At 43.6% G+C, this 23065-nt stretch overlaps 1 protein-coding gene across 6 annotated transcripts in view; it reads left to right on the top strand.

Annotated features, from left to right (window-relative positions):
• Positions 1–9384: 9384 nt before the first annotated feature.
• Positions 9385–23065, top strand: part of LOC309485168 (uncharacterized protein) — a 42649-nt gene continuing 28968 nt past the window's right edge. For 3 of the 6 annotated variants that reach the window (XM_082151841.1, XM_082151839.1, XM_082151837.1), the window contains exons 1-3: positions 9386–9680; positions 9965–10031; positions 10173–10196. In XM_082151841.1, the coding sequence (XP_082007967.1) occupies positions 9989–10031; positions 10173–10196 (67 nt within the window). In that variant the 5' untranslated portion in view covers positions 9386–9680; positions 9965–9988. Of the gene's footprint in view, positions 9681–9964; positions 10032–10172; positions 10197–23065 lie in introns of all 6 variants that reach the window. The other 3 variants (XM_082151838.1, XM_082151840.1, XM_082151842.1) reach the window with 2 other exon arrangements.

Genomic DNA, 23065 nt, shown 5'->3' with positions numbered 1-23065 from the left:
TCAAATCGCGTTCTTCTTCTGAGGTAAATCCAATGTAAGCTCACAGCGCATCTTTCAAACTCGATGAAAAGCAGACTCTTGTGAAGTTTTTTGGTGTTTTGTGTTTGAGGTAACGAGCGTGATCGCGTTCCATGTGGAGATTTGCATGTGAATCACTTTTGCGCGAGTGGGCGTGGTCAAATTAAAAATAATTAGCAAGCGTTTGAGATACTGGACATCCTGTTGGTTTTATACAAATTACTTAAACAGAGAATATTTGTTTTCAGTTTGAATCCGATCATTTAAAAGTATACACTTAAATGTTTATAAAGGTATATGGCTCATAAATGTGTGACAAGTATTCGCTGAGTTTTGTTTCAGTTTATAGACGTGCTCAAGAAAAAAAAGTTCACCGCGACGGAGAGGCAGAACGCACACCCTGTTTATTTTCTTTATTTTACAAAAGCACAATGTTTTGATTTGATTGTAAGTGGACACATACAAAAGAAGAAATATCACAGATTATTTTTTTATATTTCTTTTTTCTGTATGACCATAAATGACGGAGTAATTTCAGTTTATTGTGCTACAATGTGAAGAAAATCCAGCAAAACGCGGGGGCGCGTTTGCCGACCTCAGAGGGTTAATATTCACGTTGGCACTAATGATGTTAGACTCTGCCAATCAGAGATCACAAAAATTCACGAGATAGTTAGTAGATTGTCCTCACTCAATGGCTGGCTGTCTAAGTGGTGTCCGCAAAATAATATAGAATTCATAGACAATTGGAAAAGTTTTTGGGGCAGACCTGACCTGTTGAAAGGAGATGGTATTCATCCCTCCTGGGATGGTGCTGCTCTTCTCTCTAGTAATATGGCACATAGTCTTAGAGCTCAAACATGACAATCTGGGGCTCAGGTCAGGAAGCAGACAGACTGGCTAAACCGACCGTCTGCCAGCTGTCTCACGTCACCAAGGTCAGATAAATCCCATCACATAGAGCCTCATTCACCTAGATATCATCATATAGAGACTGTGTCTGTTCCCTGAATTAGGGCATACAAAAAAACGACTAAACCCATTCAAGGGTAAAAATTTAATTGATGTTAAACAAATAAAAAAAAAACAGATATAATACAGATGAACAAATGATAAAGCTCAGGTTGCTGAATATTCGATCCCTTAATTCAAAAGCACTTATTGTTAATGATATGATTACAGATTATAACCTAGATGTGCGGTGTTTGACAGAAACCTGGCTAAAACCAGACAATTACATTATTCTAAATGAGTCCACCCAGCAAGATTACTGTTATAAACATGAACCTCGTCTGAAAGGCAAAGGGGGAGGTGTTGCTGTAATTTATAGTAATATCTTCAGAATTACTGAGAAGTCTTGTTTTAAATATAATTCTTTTGAAGTGTTGTTGCTAAATGTAACACTATCTAGTGTAAATGATAAATCACGTTTAACATTTGTGCTGGCTACTGTATATAGGCTACCAGGGCACCATACAGACTTTATCAAAGAATTTGCTGATTTTCTATCAGAGTTAGTACTGGCTGCAGATAAAGTACTAATTGTTGGTGATTTTAATATGTAGATAACGGAAAAGATGCATTGGGATTGGCATTTAAAGACATTCTGAACTCTATTAGAGTTAGACAACACGTGTCAGGACCTACTCATTGTCGTAATCATACTCTAGATCTAATATTTTCACATGGAATCAATGTTGATGCCGTTGAAATTCTGCAGCAGAGCGATGACATCTCAGATCATTATCTAGTCTCGTGTAAACTTCATTTAGCCAAGGCTGCAAAGTCGACCTATCACTTCTGCCACTAAAGATTGCTTTATTAATGAACTTCCTGATCAGTTTCATCATCTCAGCATCCCAGATAGCTTAGAAGAACTAGATATTGCAACAGAAACTTTTAACTCTCTCTTTTCCAGCACTTTAGACACAGTTGCTCCTTTGCGCTTAAAGAAGATTAAAGAAAATAGTCCAATGCAGAGCCGATCCTGACCTCCCTGGGGCCCTAAGCAAAATTCTGTTTAGGGGCCCTCATACCTGACCCGTGAGCCATGAACTATTTGCCATTGCCACACAGTCACACCTGACACCCCAGTGTTCCCACTACAATCCCTCCTTTAACTAGTTCTAGTGAAAATGTATTTCCTGATATCAGAAGACATTGTTACTAGTAAAAAGTTAATTCTTAATATCAAGAATTCACATTTTAAATAGTACAAATTGAATTATTGATATCAAAAATGCATATCCTGTGAATGAATAAAAGCTAAAATGGCGCCATAGCATGTCACTGTGTTTTTAAATGATAAAAGTAATTCTTGATACTCTTGATTCTTGATGGTTATTATTTACTGAGGGATGTGCATCCATATTGACCAGAATCTCCAGCCAATCAACATTTTAAATTCAATGGAGCCTATCAATAGTCAATGTCAATACATTGCTTTCCATATTGCATTAGTGCAGAGTTGTAACTAAACCTTGACTTAGCGACTAGATAATCATCGTCTTGTTTTAAAACTATAATGAGGAGTGCCATCACGCCCATATTGTACTGGTCCCAACTCACAACAGATGTTTCTGCTGGAAAGTGCGCGTTTCATTTCATGCACGTTCATATGATCGCATGTTAACGCGCGTCGCGGTTATCTTTTCCGAGCTGCAGTTTATAAACAAACACCGTTGTCCTTTGTCGTTTATTAAACATAATAAATCAACGCACATCAACTTAACTTTAGCTTACTGTTCTTTGCTGACATCAAACTTTGAGAGGAGAGCACACAAGTCTACCTGATAACTGTTGCCGCAATTAACTCTCATGGTGTTTTTTTCTCTCTCTTTTCGTGACCAGAAGGATAGTTCCGCTTCATTTTCTCATCGATATTGTAAACATTGATTGACGCGCTTTGACACGAGGGGAGGCGGGGCCTTGAGTAATTTGCGGGGCCCTACGCACCTTGCGTAGTGTGCGTATAGGGCTGATCGGCTCTGGTCCAATGCCGTGGTACAACAAGCACACTCAGGCACTTAAAGGTGCTCTAAGTGATGCCGGGAATGTTGACATTCGAATTGTTGTCAAACAAAACGGAGGCTAGCTAGACCCTCCCTCCTCCTCATCCCGTCTCCTCCCTCCTCCCCTCCCTTCCGGCATAAAGGAAAGTCAAAGTAGTCACTAAAAACAAAGTTAAGTTTTACTGATACTTCATTCAATGTGTAATGTCACCAATTAAGTTAGATAAATGCTTTTATATATTGCAGAACAGAATGCAAAAAAAGAGAAACATTGTCTTAAAATCGTTTCGCCACCTGAGGTTATAACTATAACGTTAGCTCCCATACAAGGACGCAATAATAGCAAGATAACGTTAGCTTCGTGTTTCCCAGTGAGCATAAACAACGGCAGCGTCGTAAACAAATTTAGTCAAAGTTGTCAATAGCCTATAAATGAACATTCAAATCCATAACAAACAGTGGGTGAAAACAATCATTCACACAAATTGTCGCCCTACTGTGAATTTGCTTGACCATTTACAAGAAAGATTGATCGCTAGCTGCTAGAAACATATATGTTGTATTCACCAAAGTTAACGCTGACTGCATAGTTCTAGCTAATTACATCCTTGTGTTGGTTTGGCGAACATGAACGTCAGTTTAGAAAGACAAATGGATTTACCTGTTCTGCAAAAACAGAGCAACTATGTCGGATTGGAAGCCCTTCTGCCGGCGGAGTTCTCGCCACCTTTCGAGGGTTTTTCCGATGTAAATTCGGGACTTCGCACGTTCCTTATCCTTGTCCCTCTTCTTTGCAATTTGTTCATCGGAACGTCGTCTCCAGTCGTGTGTCGGCCATAATTCAAACTTCCCTCTTCATGCTTCTATCTCCTCCACACACCCCCTTTATGTGCACGCGCACTAACCCCCAAACCCCACCCTCAAATACTTCTCGCCGGTGATTGGCTGGAGCACTGTTTGTTGTGTTTCGTGGTGCGGGTGAGCCCAGTTTGTTTTTGTTGCCGTTTGTGGAGCCTGTGGTGTCTACAGAGACCGCATTTTTTTACAGTGTGTTCAGGGGACAGGCAGCTAGCGGATAGTGAGGAGATGTTTGCTGTATGTGACAAAAAATGTTTTGGCCTAAAAAACGCGTTGCATCACTTAGAGCACCTTTAAGAGAGCAGCCAGAAAAATGGAGCGCAACTGGAAGAAAACAAAACTAGAGGTATTTCGCATTTCATGGAAAGAGAGCACGATTGTGTACAGAGAGGCCTTAAAAGCTGCTAAATCTGCTTATTTTTCAAACCTATTAGAAGAAAATAAACAAAAACCTTGGTATTTATTTGAAACAGTGGCTAAACTAATGAAAAATAAATATTCAACCCCAGAAGTTTCCAAGCAGCACAGCAGTAATGACTTGACTATGACAATGAACTTTACTAACAAGATTGATAATATCAGGGAGAAAATTATAACTATGCAACCGTCTACTACAGTATCGCATCAGGCAGTGCATTGTAGTCTCCTTGAGTAAAAATTTGATTCATCCATTGCTATAGGAGAGGAAGAATTTACAACGTACTAAACTTGTTAAATCATCTAAATCGACAACATGTATGTTAGACCCTATACCGACTGAGCTACTGAAAGAGATGCTTCCAGAGGTCACAGATCCTCTTCTTAATATCATTCATTCATCTTTGTCACTAGGATATGTACCGAAAACTTTTAAGCTGGCTATGATTAAACTGCTTGTTAAAAAAACACAACTTGATCCTACAGAATTAGTCAATTACAGGCCGATCTCAAATCTACCTTTTCTGTCAAAGATACTAGAAAAGTCAGTATCCTCACAAATATGTTCCTTTTTAGAAAGAAATGATATCTGTGAGGATTTTCAGTCAGGATTTAGACCATACCATAGTACTGAGACAGCTCTCATTAGAGTCACAGATGATTTGCTCCTATCATCCGATCGTGGTTGTATCTTGCTATTAGAGTTACTCAATCTTAGTGCTGCATTTGACACTATCGACCACAACATTCTTTTACATACACTCGAAAATTATGTTGGCATTAGTGGAATTGCATTAGCATGGTTTAAAACCTGTAAAACCGCATTTTTCCATCTTAAAAATATATCTAAATTACGTCATATACTCTCATTGACAAATGCGGAACAATTAGTTAATGCGTTCATGACATCAAGGCTAGATTATTGTAATGCTTTACTGGGTGGTTGCCCTGCACGCTTAATAAACAAACTACAGCTGGTCCAAAACACAGCAGCTTGAGTTCTTACCAGAACCAGGAAGTATGACCATATTAGCCCTGTTCTGTCAACACTGCATTGGCTCCCTATTAAACATCGTATACATTTTTTAATACTGCTGATTACTTACAAAGCACTAAATGGTTTAGCTCCGCAGTACTTGAGCGAGCTCTTAACGCTTATAGTCCTTCACGTCTATTGCGATCTCAAAATTCTGCCCAGTTGATAATACCTAGAATATCAAAATCGACTGCTGGCGGTAGATCCTTCTCCTATTTAGCACCAAAACTTTGGAACAGTCTTCCTACCATTGTCCGGGAAGCAGACACACTCTGTCAGTTCAAATCTAGACTAAAAACACATCTCTTTGACCTAGCATACACAACATATTATAGACTTCTATAATTCAATGTTAGGCTGATTGTTCAAATTCAATGTGAGTCCATGTCGTTCGACCGCCATATTGGATTGAACAGAAAGCGAAACAAAATTTTCACAGGTCACAAATTTGGTCCGAACTCGGAAGCATTTGCCCGTCACAGCCAAACGAAATCGGCGGCGTAGTCACCAAACAGGAAGTCGTCCATATCTCAGGAACTCTGTCATGTATCGAAACCAAACTTTGTACATGAACTCGGGACTCCAATGTGAGGATGCACAAGGATCCAATGTGCACAAGGATCCAATGTGAGGATTTCTATTTTTTATTTTTATTTTTTAGGCTAATTGTCAAACCCATTTACCTATGTCTATGCAAAAGAGTTTCACCTCACACTTTTAATGTTAATGCTTTAGACAGTAGGTGGCACTGTTGTATTCAGGGCTTTACATTAACACCCGCCAACCCGCCAAATGCGGGTGGATTTTGCTCATGGCGGGTAACATAGTCACTCCAACTAGCCACTTTGGCGGGTTGAATAATTGTAGTCTTTTCAAAAATCATCTGAAATAAGTGTGACACTACGACACTACAACTCCCATGAGTATTAGGGCTGTCAATGCCAACGAATATTCTAAATTTGAATATATTCGAATAGTTTTAAAAAACTGCATTTCGAAGGTGAAAATGAATATTCGAATGTGGAAAAACTGAAAAAACTCTGCTTTGCGAGTGGGCGCGCTGTCTGAGGGGTCAGGGACAGGTAACAGGAAGAAGCGTTAATGATTCACAGAAACATTACTAAAGTGTAGGCTACTGTACTGACTGAATAGATATTGCATGAATAAGGTTAGATACAGCAGTTTCATGCACTGCAGGCTTCCACTGGTTTGATTATTTACCGTTGCTCTTATCGCTACGCTTTGGCCCGGCATTATGCGTCTATGCGTAGCAAAATGTGTCATCCCAGTTTTTGATACGCGACGCACTGTTGTATGCAATACTATGCGTTGTTGGTGGGGGCGATACAGCAAGTTGCTTGCGTCCGACGTGTAGACTATGAAAGGGAGCACGTCGCTCGCGTTGACTCTGTAAGAGCCCTTAACATTGAAATCACTCGCGCCAGACGCTCTATTCGTGTTTGGTGTGAACGCAGCATGAGGGTGAGAGTGAGAGAGAGAAAGAGTGCTTGCGAGTGCGAGCGAGCGAGCGAGCGAGCGAGAGTGAGGTCTGCGGTCTTGGCCATTAGTTGATTTACTTGTTTTTGTGTAGGTAATACGTTGTCAAATATGTTTAAACTTAAATAAACTACCTATACAAGTAATTATGTCTCTTTGTATTAATTTGTCCTGTTATTGACGTACTGTAATGCGTGTCATTGACAAAATGCGCAACCAGATGTTCGAATAGTTCGAATATAGGCTATGTGTTTTTTTAGAGGGAATATTCGAACGTCATTTTTGAGCAATTTTGACAGCCCTAATGAGTATTACATGCACACAGTGTTGCCTTGCGCTTGCGTGCTAGTGACCGACAACACAGAAACGAAGAAACAGCTAGCTGCCCTGCTGGAGTTATGTCGTATGCCGGTGGAGCTATGTGGTGACATATAATACATAATACATGGTTTTATTTAAAAAAAGGAGCTTTACACACAACCTTATCAGAGCTAATGATAATGACCTGTATTGTTATATGTACAGTCACATGCTCAAACAATCAACAACGTCGCTCTAGATGTGTAAAACTTACAGTCTATGGTAAAAACAAGTGTCTCCTTTCTACAAGCGCTAGCTGTCCCGTGGCGTCTGTCGTTAATGCAACCATGAACTGCGCTCTCCATGATGACAAGGAAGTATCAGCAAAAGATGAATAGATTTCTAGCCCTTGCAATTAGCTTTACTACTAGATATATTTATGGAGATGAAAAATAATAAGGCGCCCTGTACAGCTATGATCAGCTGTTCGGCCGATCATTCAATGTTGTTACGCTGCAAGCTGATCAGTTGGTTCGTTGCTGCCGCGCTCTATCACTCGCACACCATAAAGAGCAAATAGTTTTTTAATGTTTCAATTTCGTGATTAAAATTTGGAAGCGGATAATTTCTTCACAAACAGCTCATTATGACTCAATGTTAGAATGCTGCACCTACACTCGATAGTGTGAATAAGATCAGCGCAACGCAGACCACTGCAATGACAGCGTGAAACATGATCTGTCTACGGCCAGGGCTCAGCGGAAGACAGAGAATGTCGGTCCAGCGCTGATTGAGGAATTCAATTTGAAAATAAAAGACAGTTTGACATCTTTTTTCTCGCATCTGTGAATTTATTTTTTTAATAATTTGCTCTGAGATGAAGTGAACATATTTGTGCGGGAATTTCTCGCACTATAAAAGCTAACCTTGCAGGAATGGTTTAAATTATGCGCAATCCCCACATTCCCGCGCGAAATTCAAGCCCTGAAATGGCAGCGGGATGTGTAACTCTAGCATATGGCGCATATGTCATATAAAGTTAGGCAAGGCCAAACAGCGTTATCCATGTTGTTGTGATTGCATCGCTAGAGTAAGCTAATAGTGAAACTGATTGCGTTTTGCATTTAATTACAATATGAGGACTGATGGTAGGCTATAAAAATCAGCGTTTCTGTGTAGGTGATGACAACCATCTTGACAGCAGCAATCAAAGCATCGCGCTAATTACGGTAGACCTTAATTTGAGATAGTAAATTTGTCCCTAATCAAAGGGAACACTCAACCACAGAACAGCTGGGGGAGTTTTGTATTGGCTTATTGGATACAGTAAATGAAGACTGTCAACTTCTTTTCAATACTATTTCATCACCCAAAACACTCCCACTCTCTGCTGTATAGCCAAATATTTCAAAACCAACAACCAAGCCACATAAACAATGCCATTGGCACTATTCTACATTGCAGACATGTCTCTTAATGCACATAACTTTTCACCTTTTTGCACAATCTTGAAAAAAGTATTATTGTTGAAATTCTCAGATCAAGCAAACTTCAACGCACCCTTAATCCACTACCTGCTCACGTTAGTGAACCGCACCCAAGCAAGCACACTTCGCAGTTCCTCCGGAAATGCATTCTAGTTTCCTATTATCACTGTAAAGCTGCTTTGGAACAATCTACATTGTTAAAAGCGCTATATAAATGAAGATGACTTGACTTGACTTGACATAATAATAATAAAAAATAAAAAAATGAATATTGAAGTGACTCCTTGTTCCAAAATGTATTTTTTTAATCTTATTTTTTATTTTATGAATGTTATGTGCTCACCTACTAGCATAAAATATTAGCTATTTCATTTTGATTTTCATTATCTGTCTATTTTCCCTTTTGTTTTTGAGGTATATAACATTAATTTGCTTAATGAGATAAATGTGATATTGATATTTGTAATACCATCTGTGAAATTGTTTTAATTTCCATAGTGATGATACTGATACTTATTTGCGTCAAATGTGTGTGGCAATGCAATTTTAATTTTTAAAGCACCCGGAAAATGTTGCAGCACTGGTTGCAGTTCTCTTTCAGAAGGTTCAGTTGGGGTGCGGTTCAGTTATTGCTCAGAGCACCAGATCATGCTGGATGTTCACACAGGTTTGTCTGCATAAGGGCTGCGTAGGCTTTGATCTGAAAAAAGAGGAAGCATTTTTCACCACTCTCTTTCTCTTTCTCTCTTCTTCTTTTCCTTTTTATACATCATCTCCTATTTTCTTTCTTCTCATCTTGTTCTGCCAATTGCACTTCTTCATGATCTTTTCTTCTTATTCTTCTGGTAACTTATATAAAGGGAAATCATAATTGTTTGAATAGTTTAATACAATGAGGTGGGGTATTGTTAGAGTTGTCAACCCATCTAGAAAAAGGTCCACCCACACTTAATACAGTCATAAGATTGTGAGGCATGTAGTTAATTCTTCATTGTATTCTGCAACTGGATTAAGTCGCTGTGTTTTGGAGTTTGTGAAGCAACATTTTTGTATCAGGTAATGTCACTTAGTTAATTTAATATCTTTGAACTCTAATTACTTTTTCAGTAATCTGCTTTTGGTATATCTGAATTATTTTCAAAAAAATATACGTTTTGGTAACACTTTACAATTTTTTTTTTTTACTAGCACAAAGTAACAATAAACAATATCATTTTACATCATAATAATATTTTTAAATAGTTTTTTTATTAAGTTGTTTTCCCAAGTGTTGACAACACTAAATTTAATACAATAGATATAGAAACACATATTTCACATGTTTATGTTCATGTGTGCAGGTGCTGGATGTGCCGTTTATTACAATGAGTTTTCTATTCTCATTGTGTGTTTCAGTATTGCTGTTTGGTGAGTGTTTTTTACATCTTTTAAGTTTAAATACACATGTGGCTGGAATGATGCCACAGTATATTCAAATAAGTGAACTGACTGTATCATCTTTCAAAATGAAACCATTGTTCTTATATTTTTTATTTGTTTATTTTAAAGGTAAAATAATTGATGGACAATCAGGTAATTCTTTCCATTCATCTTCTTATGATAACACAACACTTATACTTCATCTTCACCAGTTTTAAGACTGCTTCCCCTTTCTATCTCTAGCTTTCTATTAGACAAACAAAGCATGTGGAAAACAAACACAAAATAAATTGTGGAACTTTATGATAAACGTTATTTCAATAGTACAGAGATACTTTTAATAACTTTTAGCTGAATATGTACATTCTGCATAAAAAAAAAAAAAATTGTTGGCTAAAGTAAGAGTCTGATTGGATCACTGTATTAATAGTTTTAAAGAACAAGGACCTTAGTCTGGAGAAATGTAAAAAAAGATTGAGGAAAAACTATAAATGGAATCAGAAGTTCCCCACTACTTAGTTTATTGAAAAGTGCAATCATTTAAGTCTCAGATAAATGCACGGATCGTGAAAAAACGTGTGCTGTGTTGCAATTTGCCCTAAAACTATGGCCTAAAAGTATGTACTGTTTGTTATAATAAAGTACATATTTTTTGAGCATGTCACAATTCGGTGTGGCATCTAAAGGGATGTAAGACGCATCATGGAATTTAATTTTGAAAACCAATTAGTGTAGGCATGTGCCTACATGTCACCACAAATTGATCTGTCAATCATTTTGTCACAGTTGACATCATGAGATACACATTCCATATTTCAATACTTTAAAACATTAGACAACCAACACATTACAATGCTTATCAATACTTAAATGTTAGGCTGTTTATATCCCCTTTGTCACAGCTAAAATAAAAGAGATGCTCATTCTTAATCTAATTTTAAAGTGTCCCTATTATGCTATTTTAAAGTTTCCTAATGTTGTTTTGGAGTCTCCTACAACATTTTCCCTTACGAGAACGTTCAACCTCCATTTCTCTCACATTTCCCTGTCCCATTCTTAGTTCGGGCGGCTGGAAATGCCAATATTGCTGTTGATGAGCCTATTATAAAGCATGCACACCTGCAAACAAACGCCGACACAAAACATGACGCTCTCTTCTATGCTCACTCTGCCTGTAAGCTTCTGTAATTTCCCCCTGTGGCTCAGTGGTGAAATCTAAAGCTTTCGCGCCAGAGAACCGTATTCGAATCCCGGCTCTGGCGGCAGGTGAAAATTATGCTGCTCTCTTCTCTGAGCTCGCGGCCAGCTTTCTTACGTAGAGAAAGCGAAACCGCCCCTCGCACCCTCCCGTTCACTCGGCGGGGCTAGAGTATTTATGATCCCACGTCAGCCCCGCCCTCGTGACTCACATTTCACAGAGAATCTGAGATTCTCGCGCCAGAGACCCGAGTTCGAGGGCCCTATTTTAACGATCTGAAACGCAAGTGTCAAGCGCAAAGCGCACGTAACTTTGTGGGCGGGTCTTGGGCGCTGTTGCTATTATACCGGCGGGATAAATGACTCTTGCGCCAGGCGCAAATCTAAAATGGGTTGGTCTGAAGTAGCTTCATTATTCATAGATGTGGTTTGGGCGTAACGTGAAATAAACCAATCAGAGCGTCATCTCACATTCCCTTTAAGAGCAGACGCGCTTTTTCCATAGCGGATTGCTATTGTAACGGCGGATTTGCCAGGCGCGCGCCAGGAGCGGTTCACAGCCGTAAAAGAGAGAAGTTACATTGAAATGGAGAAACCCACCCAAATTAACTTCGGTTAAACAGGCGTATGATAATTTGGGTAAATGTGTAAGCTAGATGTATGCTTTTATAATAAATTGTCTATCTATTTATCTATCGTAATAATGTATGATTTGCAAAAATGAAAACGTCTCGGGTTACGTATGTAACCCTCGTTCCCTGAGTAGGGAACGAGACGCTGCATCGATACTCGATACTTTGGGGAATGCCCTCGGCATGACGCGTCTGAAGTCTGTAATGGAACTATTCCAATCTTGATTGGTGCTCGTCACTCGTGACGTTGCATGTGACGGTGATCCGGAAGCTATAAAAGGGCAACGGAACATAGCCGTATCAGCTTTTAAAGGGTCGAAGCAAGTCGTTCTCAGGAGCACGAAAAGTGTGGCCGAGAGATGCAGCGTCTCGTTCCCTACTCAGGGAACGAGGGTTACATACGTAACCCGAGACGTTCCCTTTCGTAAAGGGAACTCCCGCTGCATCGATACTCGATACTTTGGGGAACGAATACCCACGCCGCCACACTGAGAGACCCTGCCCTGGTGTGAAGCAATCTGGCACACTCAAGACATGAGAACTTGTGAACCTGGTGTAGAGGACAGATCCAGACTGTAATGTTTGATGAAGGTGTGTGGGGAGGCCCAGCCAGCGGCATCACAGACCTCTTGAAGAGAAACCCCTGCTAGCAAGGCTCTAGAGGATGCCACTCCTCTGGTTGAGTGAGCTTTTATCAGGAGAGGTGAAGGCAGATTGCGCACCTCGTAAGTTGAAGAAATAGCCTCTACTATCCACTTGCTAATAGTCTGCTTGGAGACCGGGGAGCCCTTCTTGGATAACCCAAAACACACAAACAGCTGGTCCGACTTCCTCCAGCCCGAGGTCCTATGTACATAGGCCTCAAGAGCTCGGACCGGGCATAACAAGTGTAACTTAGCTTGATCAGCCGACACATGCGGTGGAGGATGAAAGGCCGGAAGGATTATAGACCGTGCCACATTTGTGGGCACCTTAGGCACGTAGCCAGGTCTAGGGTGGAGAATGGCTCTCACTCTGCCAGGAGAGAACTCGAGGCAAGAGGGAGCCACAGATAGCGCCTGCAGGTCGCCAACTCGTTTCAGGGAAGTAATAGCGAGCAGGAAGGCTACCTTAAAGGATAAAAATTTCTCAGACACCTTATCCAGGGGTTCGAAGGGTGCCAGGGATCAACCTTCGAGGACCACTGCCAGGTCCCACGTGGGGACCCTAGGCTGGATAGCAGGCCTCATCCTCCTGGCTCCACGAAGGAAACGAATTATGAGTGGGTGTGTCCCCAGCGTGCCCACCCCTAAAGGCGTGTGGAAGGCTGATATAGCCGCCACATAGACCTTAAGCGTGGACGGGGAGAGCCCGTCAGAGAAACGATTCTGGAGGAACTCCAGTACTGAAGCCACTGGGCAGTTAACTGGGTCCAACTGATGTTCTCTGCACCATAAAATAAAAATTTTCCATTTAAATGCATAAAGTTTCCTCGTGGAGGGGGCTCTAGAGTTTACAATGGTCTCAACAACCTCGGTTGAGAGACCAGAATTTATGAATTGGTCCCCCTCAGGGGCCAATCCAGTAGCTTCCTGGGCTACCGCCAAGGGTGAAATATCATGACCTTGGGCTGAAGAGGGAGGACCATCCTGATCCGGATTCACCGCGGAAGGCCTGCCAGAAGGGCCCAGATGTTTGGAAGCCATATTTGGGCCTGTCAGTACAGGGCCACTAAGAGTAAGCTGATCCCGTACTGCTGAACCCTCTTGTACTCTAGAACCCCCGGGGGCAGAACAATCGGGGAAAGTATACACAGACATGGCCTCAACCATGTCTGTATCATGATATCCAAACCCAGCAGAGCTGGAAGAGCATGGGAGAGGTGGCGCAGAAGGTGGCCGTCCACATAAAGGGGAAACAGGAGCACCTCTGACAAACCGACCTCCATCCCGGCTAAAGCCAACTTGGGGTGGAGTTCGAAATCCCCGGGCTGCAGCCCCTGCCTCGACAGGATGACTGCCCCCTCTTTGATCAGAGAGACCATCGACATAGTGTCTGTCAAAAATAGAACCTAATGGTCTCTCTGAAGTTTCCTCAGACCCTGTGTTTCCAACACAGGTACTAGGAGCAGGAACCATAACTTCCTCCCCATGATCAAAAAACGAGGGCATGTGCGCGTAACTCTGGTCATGCGGAGTGGGTTCCCTCTCGGGGAAAACCCATTGGTCCTGAGCCACTACTACAGGGCCCCCATGTACAGCAGGCCAAAGAATAGTATGTTGAACACTGCTGCCAGCGAGCCCACTCTTTAATAAGGTCACGTAGTGGTGGCCTGGCCTAGCTTGATATTCATGACTATGGTAAGGAAGATGAGTGTCTGAGCTGGAGACAATTGTGCCTGCATCATGACTATAACCTACACCGCCCCCAGGAATCGGTTTCTCTGAAGAGGCACTGGTGATTTTTCCTAGACTCTGAGCCATATTCCCTAGCACCTCACGAGACTCGAAACAACACCTCGGTGTTGAACCGTCTGCTCTAGTAGTCAATGGACAGGAATGAGGATGCCCTGAAGACTCCATTGAGCTAGGACAGTGACCATGCATTCCGAGGAGGTGCGGGGATACAATACTAGGCCGAATGGAAGAATCCGGAACTGATGTGCTTTTCCCCCAAAAGCAGATCTCGGAAACTTCCCGTGATGGGGTTAGAAGGGAATGAGGAGTTAAGGGCCTTGTGGATCTATCACGACAGACCAGTCCTCGGAGCTGGTCTGACTGACAGTCGGAATCTTGAATCTGAACCCCCTCGGAGGTTGATCCATTACCCTGAGATCCGAAACAAGGCCTTACTCCCCTTCCCTCACAGGAACTATGAAGTACCGGCTGTAGAACCCGGGCTCCCGAAACCGAGGAAGAGCTCACCTTGAGGTTTCCTTTGTTAAGAGAGACTTGACTTCCTGTTCCAAGAACCAACCCTGCTCGGGGCTGGCAGACATGTGAACCACCCTTAGTAGATAATATTTTTATATTAGCTCCGCTGTAAGCAGGACCCTACAGGCTATATTTTGAAGACCCCTCGGGGTGTCTAAATATGCTATTATGGGGACCAGTCCCTCGAGACTGGCCTTGGCTAAAAATGTTCAAATGGTTTCGGTGACCTGAAGCAGCTAACTGGCAGGAACTAACCGAAATATGCTCTCTACAGACCTCCTGAGAGGCGGCGAACTCGACAGGGCCGCAACGTTTCCGGGCAGATACTGCGATTTGTGTTCGCTGGAAGCCGATGTGTCCCGAAGCGCCATCGGCGGAGGGAAGTAAACATCGATTTCCTAAGGGCTGTATAAGGGGGCGAGACTCCTGTACTCGCTCTCCTGGGGGAACGGCCATAAGGGTCTGCGTGTTACGACAAGACCTCTTAGTTGAAGCCATCTTAGCCCGAGAGACAGTCCTCAGACCTGTCCTCGATATAGAGGGCTTCATACGAGAATGTCTCTTCTGGCCCCAAGCCTTATACGGGGGGGCACGAGAGGAAACCTTCTCAAAATATGTTGAACTGGCGGCTGTCCCCTGAGGCTGCCCCCTGGCAGCAACCCCATGAGACCTAGATTGACAACTGGGGATAGCTGATTGTCGCTCTGCCTCCTGAAACCTTTCGACAACGGTTCTCGCCGCGTCGCCAAAGAGGCCAGAAGGTGAAAGGGGGGCATCGAGAAGGAAAGCCCTGTCTTTCTCCTCGATCCCCAAGCGATTAAGCCATAAATGTCTCTCTGTGACGACTATTGCTGCCATAGAACGGCCAATAGCACGAGCCGTCTCCTTAATAATACGGAGAGATAAGTCAGCTACTCTACGAAATTCAGTAATACCGTTGAGTGAGACCTCCCAGTTATCATCCACCTCTTTGAGGAGGTCAGCCTGGTATGCCTGTAATAACCCCATCGTGTGTAGGCATGCACCGGCTCGACCCACCGCCATATAAGCTTTCCCTAACAAATTCGATGTACGAGATTTGGAGGGAAGTGTCTGAGCTATCAGGGGTGACGCAACGTCAGGGAGAAAATATTTCGCAAAATATTCCTCAACCCGAGGCATCACCCCATAACCATTCTCATTAGATTCCCTAATAGATGAGTAAATATATACATGGGGGGAAAATAATTGAGATGAACATGGATTTTCCCATGATCTCGATACCTCAGTATGAAGATCATTGAAAAAGGGAAGGCTCTGACACAAAGATTGTGACTGGGTCTGCAGGAAGCGCTCATCCATTTTATTTTTCTTAGTCGCTTCCTGCTTATTATATGGCCATTCAACGTTTAATTTAACCACTGCCCTGGTCACAACCTCCAGCAATTCCTCAATAACGGGAATATGGGGTGGCGAATCCCCATATTTATGTGATTCAGTGTTGATAATATCTAACCCCTCGGAGCCAGATAAATCAAACGCTGTGTCTTTAACACGGTCGGAAGAAGCCGCAGCGCGGGCTTCCGAACCGTGCGCGAGACCAGTGGAGCTGGTTAATAAACACTGAGAAAGGGTCGCAACCGTCTCAGTGTTATCTGCCAGCTCCACGTGCGAATCCCATGCATACAAGCGGCGCGCTGCCTCAACAGACGCGGGTGATGCACTGGAAACGCGAGCCTGATCTGATTGATCGAACAAGCTCAAACGGGAGCGGAGCTCTCTCATAGATAGCTGAAAACAGTTTGCACAGACAGCGCCCTCGAGCACTGCCCGTGCATGCTCCACTCCCAGACAAACAACACAAAACGAGTGCGTGTCACCCTCGCTCAAATAGCGCGAGCAAGGGGACGCACACCGCCTGAGTCGTTTCTCTATATTCGCCATATATATATTGAGATAGACAAACAACACCAAATAAGACAATACAGTCACACAGAACGCTTGCTGAAGACAGAAAGCTGATACGGCTATGTTCCGTTGCCCTTTTATAGCTTCCGGATCACCGTCACATGCAACGTCACGAGTGACGAGCACCAATCAAGATTGGAATAGTTCCATTACAGACTTCAGACGCGTCATGCCGAGGGCATTCCCCAAAGTATCGAGTATCGATGCAGCGGGAGTTCCCTTTACGAAAGGGAACTGCTGCTTCTGTGTAGATGAGAGAATCAAAGTGTATGCGCGTTGTGCACACGCTACATTGATTTTGGCCAAGCATGCGCCCTTAAAATAGCATATGAATAACATGCGCAATGCGCCACTGACTTTAAACTATTTTTTCCTGGTTAGTGGCGCAATTGTTTTCTAAACCTGCAAAATAGCATGAAGGAACGTTTGCGCCGGAACACGCCTCCTTTTTTGCGCTGATCCGCCCAGGGAGCGCAAGTTCATTCCCTAGTTTAGCGACGTGCTTCTGTGGAGGGAAAAGCGCGCTTTGCGTGGGTGCAAAATAGGAATGATACATGCGTCGGTGTACAAAGTCAATTGCGCTGGGTGCAAGATAGGGCCCCGAATCTCGGCTGCGCTGAATCTTTTCACCAAAGCGAACAAGCTCGTGCTGGCCCCGCCCCGTCAGCGTCCGAAGACGGGGTTGGTCGGGCTCAACTTGACCCCGCCCCCCATATAATCCCAGCAATATACGTTACATTCCCCAGTCCCCTCTTCTCAGGTGGCTGGAAATGTTGATGTTGCAGTCAATGGGCCTGTTACATAACACGCTCACCTGCAAACAGACGCCGGTTTTACGGTGATTTAAATAAAGCACAAAAGGGAGCTCTTTTCTGTCTGCCTCATATGTAGGTTATGTGCCCACTAAAAAGTGTGCACCCCTACACGCAAGCACTGTTCCCACAGTTTCAATCCTGGCTCAGGCTGGAAATTTAATAAATGTAGCTTGTGTGCCTACTGTGATGTATGCACCCCTACACACAAACACTATTTCCACAGTCTCACACTGGAAGTTTAATAACGTAGCGCGTGTGCCTACTGTGATGTATGCACCCCTACACACAACCACTTTTTCCACAGTCTTAAACTTTCCCCTAGCTCACGCTGGAAGTTTAATAACGTAGCGCGTGTGCCTACTGTGATGTATGCACCCCTACACACAACCACTGTTTTCGCAGTCTTAAACCCCTGTCAGGTTGGGCCCCCGAGTCCGGGCGTTCTGCCATCAGATGTAATCCTACCTCTGGCCTCTCGGGCTCTGGCTTGGCAAGCCATTCCCGGAGTGTCATAGTGGGTGATGAACATTATAAAGCATGGTTACTCGCTTCAGTTTGCACGCAGACCTTTCGCGCTGTTATCCACACCTTGGTAAGGAGCACAATAGCTCATGTCCTCCGCTCCGAGGTGACGAGTCTGCTAGCAAAAGGGGCTATCGAGATAGTTCCCGCATCATAAAGCGAGTCGGGGTTCTACAGACGTTATTTTCTCGTTCCGAAGAAAGACGGCGGCTTGAGACCCATTTTAGATCTCAGACACCTGAACAAGGCTCTCATTACACGGCCATTCAGGATGCTCACGACCAGACATATCCTGGCGCAGATTCGCCCGGGAGACTGGTTCTTTTTAGTAGATCTAAAAGACGCTTACTTTCACATTCAAGTGAATCCCCATCACAGGCCTTTCCTTAGATTTGCCTTCAAGGGGCAGACATATCAATACACAGTCCTACTATTTGGACTGGCTCTGGCACCTCGTACATTCACGAAGTGCATGGATGCGGCTCTCTCCCCCCTGAGACAGCGGGGAATGCGCATTCTAAACTACCTCGACGACTGGCTCATACTGACTCAGTCAGAGGCGGAGTCCCACACTCACAAAGCCTGGCTCATCAGCCGTCTAGAACGCCTTGGGCTCAGAGTGAACCTTTCCAAGAGTGTACTGTCCCCCAGCCAACGCATCACGTTCCTGGGAACAGTTCTCGACTCCGTGCATATGAAAGCATGGCCCACACTGGCCCCTGCTCTTTCGATTCAGTGGCTCGCCGCGTCGTTCAAAGAGGGCTCCAGGGTACCCCTCCGAACGTTTCAGAGGATCTTAGGCCTTATGGTTTCGGCATCTTCAGTACTCCAGCTTGGGCTACTGCGTATGCGTCCTCTTCAGCTGTGGCTAAGCCTCAAGTACCAGCCCATGCATGGCGCTCGGGCCTCGTATACATCAAGGTGAACCAGCGCTGTGTCAGAGCCCTGGGCCCCTGGAAAAACACCAGCTGGTACCAGCAGGGTGTGAACATGGGTCTGGTTTCAGTGAGAAAGGTTATCTCAACAGACGCTTCCAACTCCGGTTGGGGAGCCCTGTGCGAGGGCAGGCCTGACTCCGGCCTCTGGTCGAGCTCGGCGAAAAGCCTACACATCAACTGCCTCGAGCTGAGAGCAGTTTTTCTAGCCCTAAAAACCTTTCTCCCATTTCTGGCGGGACACCACGTCTTGGTCCATACGGAGAACATGTCGTTGGTATTCTATATAGATCGCCAGGGCGGCCTCAGATCTCGCAGCCTGTTCGCCATAGCCACGCAGCTTCTGACCTGCGCTCGCTCAGAGCAGCCCATGTACCGGGCACGCTGAACACGGGGGCAGACATGCTGTCTCTGGGCAACGTTCCCCCAGACGAATGGTCGCTCAACCCCCGGACGGTTCTCTTGCTGTGGACAGTCTTCGGCAGGGCAGAGGTAGACCTCTTCGCCTCAAAAGACAACTGTCATTGCCCAATCTTCTTTACGAAGAGCAGGGACTCGCTGGCCCACGACTGGCCCAGCCTCCCCCTTTATGCATTTCCACCGATCTCGATGCTCCCTCAGGCCATCGAACGGTTCAGGAATACAAAATGCGCAGTCCTTCTTGTGGCCCCCCTCTGACAAACCCAGATTTGGTTTCCCGAGTTGATGCAGCTGTCCACGACAGCTCCGTGGCCCATCCTGCTGAGGAGCGACCTCCTCACTTAGGTGAACAGGACTATCTGGCACCCACGTCCCGATCTGTGGTCCCTCCATGCATGGCCCCTCAACGGGTACCCCAGGACCTCCCAGAAGGTGTCCTGAACACTATATTGGAGGCTAGAGCGCCGTCTACCAGACGCCTCTACTGCTTACAGGGGTGGTAGTGGCGCAGTGGATAAGACACATGCCTTTGGTGTGAGAGACCCGGGTTCGATTCCACTGTGAGACACCAATGTGTCCCTGAGCAAGACACTTAACCCCTAGTTGCTCCAGAGGCGTGCGACCTCTGACATATATAGCAATTGTAAGTCGCTTTGTATAAAAGCGTCAGCTAAAATGAATAAATGTAAAATGTAAAATGGTAAGTGTTCTCCAGCTGGTGTCTAGCTCGGAACCTCGACCCGCATAACTGTGAAGTATCCATGGTGCTTATTTTTCTCCAAGAGCTGCTGGACGCGGGACGCGGGACGCTCCCCCTCCACGCTCAAAGTGTATGTGGCAGCTATTGCAGCTTTCCACTCACGACACTTCCTACGCTACGTCCTACGTCATACGCCAGCATCCATCTCCGTGAACACGCGTCGACCGCTACCGGAAGCCAGTTATTTTCGTTTATAAAGTTTTAAATATGTATATTTTTACGACAAAACCCCACGGATTACCCTCAGAGGGCCTTCGTTTATCCCCCTGGAGCCGGATGGATTACTTTTGTGAAGGATGTATGCACATTTTGGGACTTGAAGGAGGTGAGCCCCATAGCTTCACATTATAACCACTGAAAGATCTAAGACATTTTCTAAAATAACTGAAAATGTGTTCGTCTGAAAAAAGATTGACATATACATCTCGAACGGCTTGAGGGTGAGTAAATCATGGGTTAAATATCATTTTTGGCCAAACTATCCCTTTAACCCTCTGGAGTCTGAGCGTTTTTTGGGGCCCTGGGGGTGTTCTGACATGCCCTGACATTTGTGCTTTTTTCAGTTGCTTATAAACATATTAATGGCAAAGGTGTAAATTCACTCTATATAGCACAAACAGGACTACAATAATATGTGAGCCACATGTATGTACATGTTTTCATTTTTGAGAGAATAATGTTTATGCGTGGTTATCGAAAAAACAAAAAATTAAAGTTTTTGAAATAAGGCCACAAAACACATACTAAATATGTGGCAATAAGACTTTTGACTAATGGATGTCGTCTCCTATAGTTTTTTCTTCAAAATTATGTGAAAATAGTCTTGCTTTATCGTTCACATAAAACCATACATTGATTTAAATTGATGTAAAACAGGTTTTGCTTGGAAAGCCAATATGCGAGGGGGCGTGAACGAGGAGTGGTTTACACCTTAGAATACACCCACTCTGCATAATTAGCCATTCATTCAGGTGTGACACTGACTGAGCCACAATGCAAGGACAAAATATATATTTAGAAGAAGACTTATATTGACCATTTAAGATTTTGCTTACATCTATCTTGTAAATATGTTTTGCTATTTTATTAAAACGGTTACAATTACAACAATAATTACAATTTCAACAATATTTCAAGTGTACTCTTTCTTTGTAAAAAAAAATGATTATAGGCCTACATTTTATCTATGTATTCATTAGTTTGAATATAACCAACATTGGAACAGCTAACATCTTAGTTGATGACTTTATTTTTGACAAAAATAGTATTTTATATATAGAAATTGCTAAACAAAAGCTTATTTGATGTGGCAGTATATTCTACAGTAAAAACTGTACCCAAATCTAGTCAACAAAATGCTGTCTTTCATATTTCGCCTGACTGTAACGTTGTTTTCATGAAATATTAGGGCATATTGTTAATTTGCAGTTTAATACGTTGCTTATACAAATAGCCTACATTTTATTTCAACATTCAGTCGATGTTTACTTATCTCAGTATAGCAATGCAGTTTGCTAAAACATCATCATTCATTCACACACGCGATTTAAATTTAAACTGTCTTTGCCAGCTGTGGTAAACAGCGCGCATCTCTGCCGTTTATTCATTCATAAACAGAAACCCACGTGAAGAAATTCATGTGAGAAGGAAAAAACTTACTAGTATTCCTCAGCTCGCTCCTCGATATACCCGCACTTCTGAGGGACATTTTCCATTAGTATTATTCCTCACAGCGCTGCAAGACGGTGTAAACAAGTAATGATCTAAATAAACCTGTGTGTTTTCTCGAGCTGATGGGGGCGTTCACAGGATTGCCTCAGCCATTTGCGTTTGAATAGCGCGCGCTCTCCGTGGGCGGAGTCACATTACATCTGAATCAGCTGTAATGAGGTCGACTGGAATCGCTCTCTTTTAATACAGATTTCACAAGATGAGAATATTTGTTTTTTATATAAATTACTTCATTTAAAAGAAGAGAATTCAAGCTTCATGCCTGTGTGTCTGTATGCCTGTTTGACTGAGTATTCGCTGAGTTATTGTTCATTTTCGGACGCGTTTCAGAATGGACTACACTGGCAGAGAGAAGGCAGAACTCGCTTCGTGTTTATTTTTCTTTATTTGGCAAAAAGCACAACACTTTGTTTTTATTGTGAGTATACACAAAAATAATACACATTTAACAGAATCGATTGATGTATGAAACTCCTATGGAAAATCAAAGTCAACAGAGTATTTATGAGTTTCTTTTACACTAATAAAAAAAAAGCGAGCTGGTATCGCCGGCGATACCGTAGACCTCAGGGGGTTAAAGGCGCTAGGCTTAACCCGCCTCGGCCACCTTCAGTGCCGTCCTGGGACCTTTCTTTGGTTTTAAGAGCGCTTAAGGGACCTCCTTTTGAACCACTTCAACGGCTGATCTAAGATCCCACTCTCTTAAAACCGCCCTGCTGTTAGCACTGGCGTCAGTCAAGAGAGTCGGGGATTTGCAAGCACTCTCCAGGAGCGCTTCCTGTCTTGAGTTCGGACCCAATGACTCCAAAGTCGTCCTTAGACAGAGACATGGATATATACCAAAGGTGCTCTCAAATCCGTTCAGAGCCCAGGTTATTTTTCCATCAGCTCTTCCTGTATCGGAAGAAGATAGCAATGCTCTCACACTCTGCCCGGTCAGAGCACTGAGAACATATCTGGAGCGCTCAGCCCCTTTCGGTAGTCTGAACAGCTCTTCATCTGTTTCGGTGGCCGCACCAAGGGGCTGCCAGTCATGAAACTCACACTTTCAAGATGGATAGTAGATGCCATCTCTCTGGCCTACACCTCACTGGGTCTTTCTTTCCCCATAGGCGTGAGAGCTCACTCCACAAGAGGCATGGCTTCCTCAC

The sequence above is a fragment of the Leuciscus leuciscus genome, assembly GCF_965113295.1.
Source record: "Leuciscus leuciscus genome assembly, chromosome: 21".
Classification (NCBI taxonomy): domain Eukaryota; kingdom Metazoa; phylum Chordata; class Actinopteri; order Cypriniformes; family Leuciscidae; genus Leuciscus; species Leuciscus leuciscus.
Note: the sequence above shows the minus strand (reverse complement) of the source record. Positions and strands in the feature narration are given on the sequence as shown.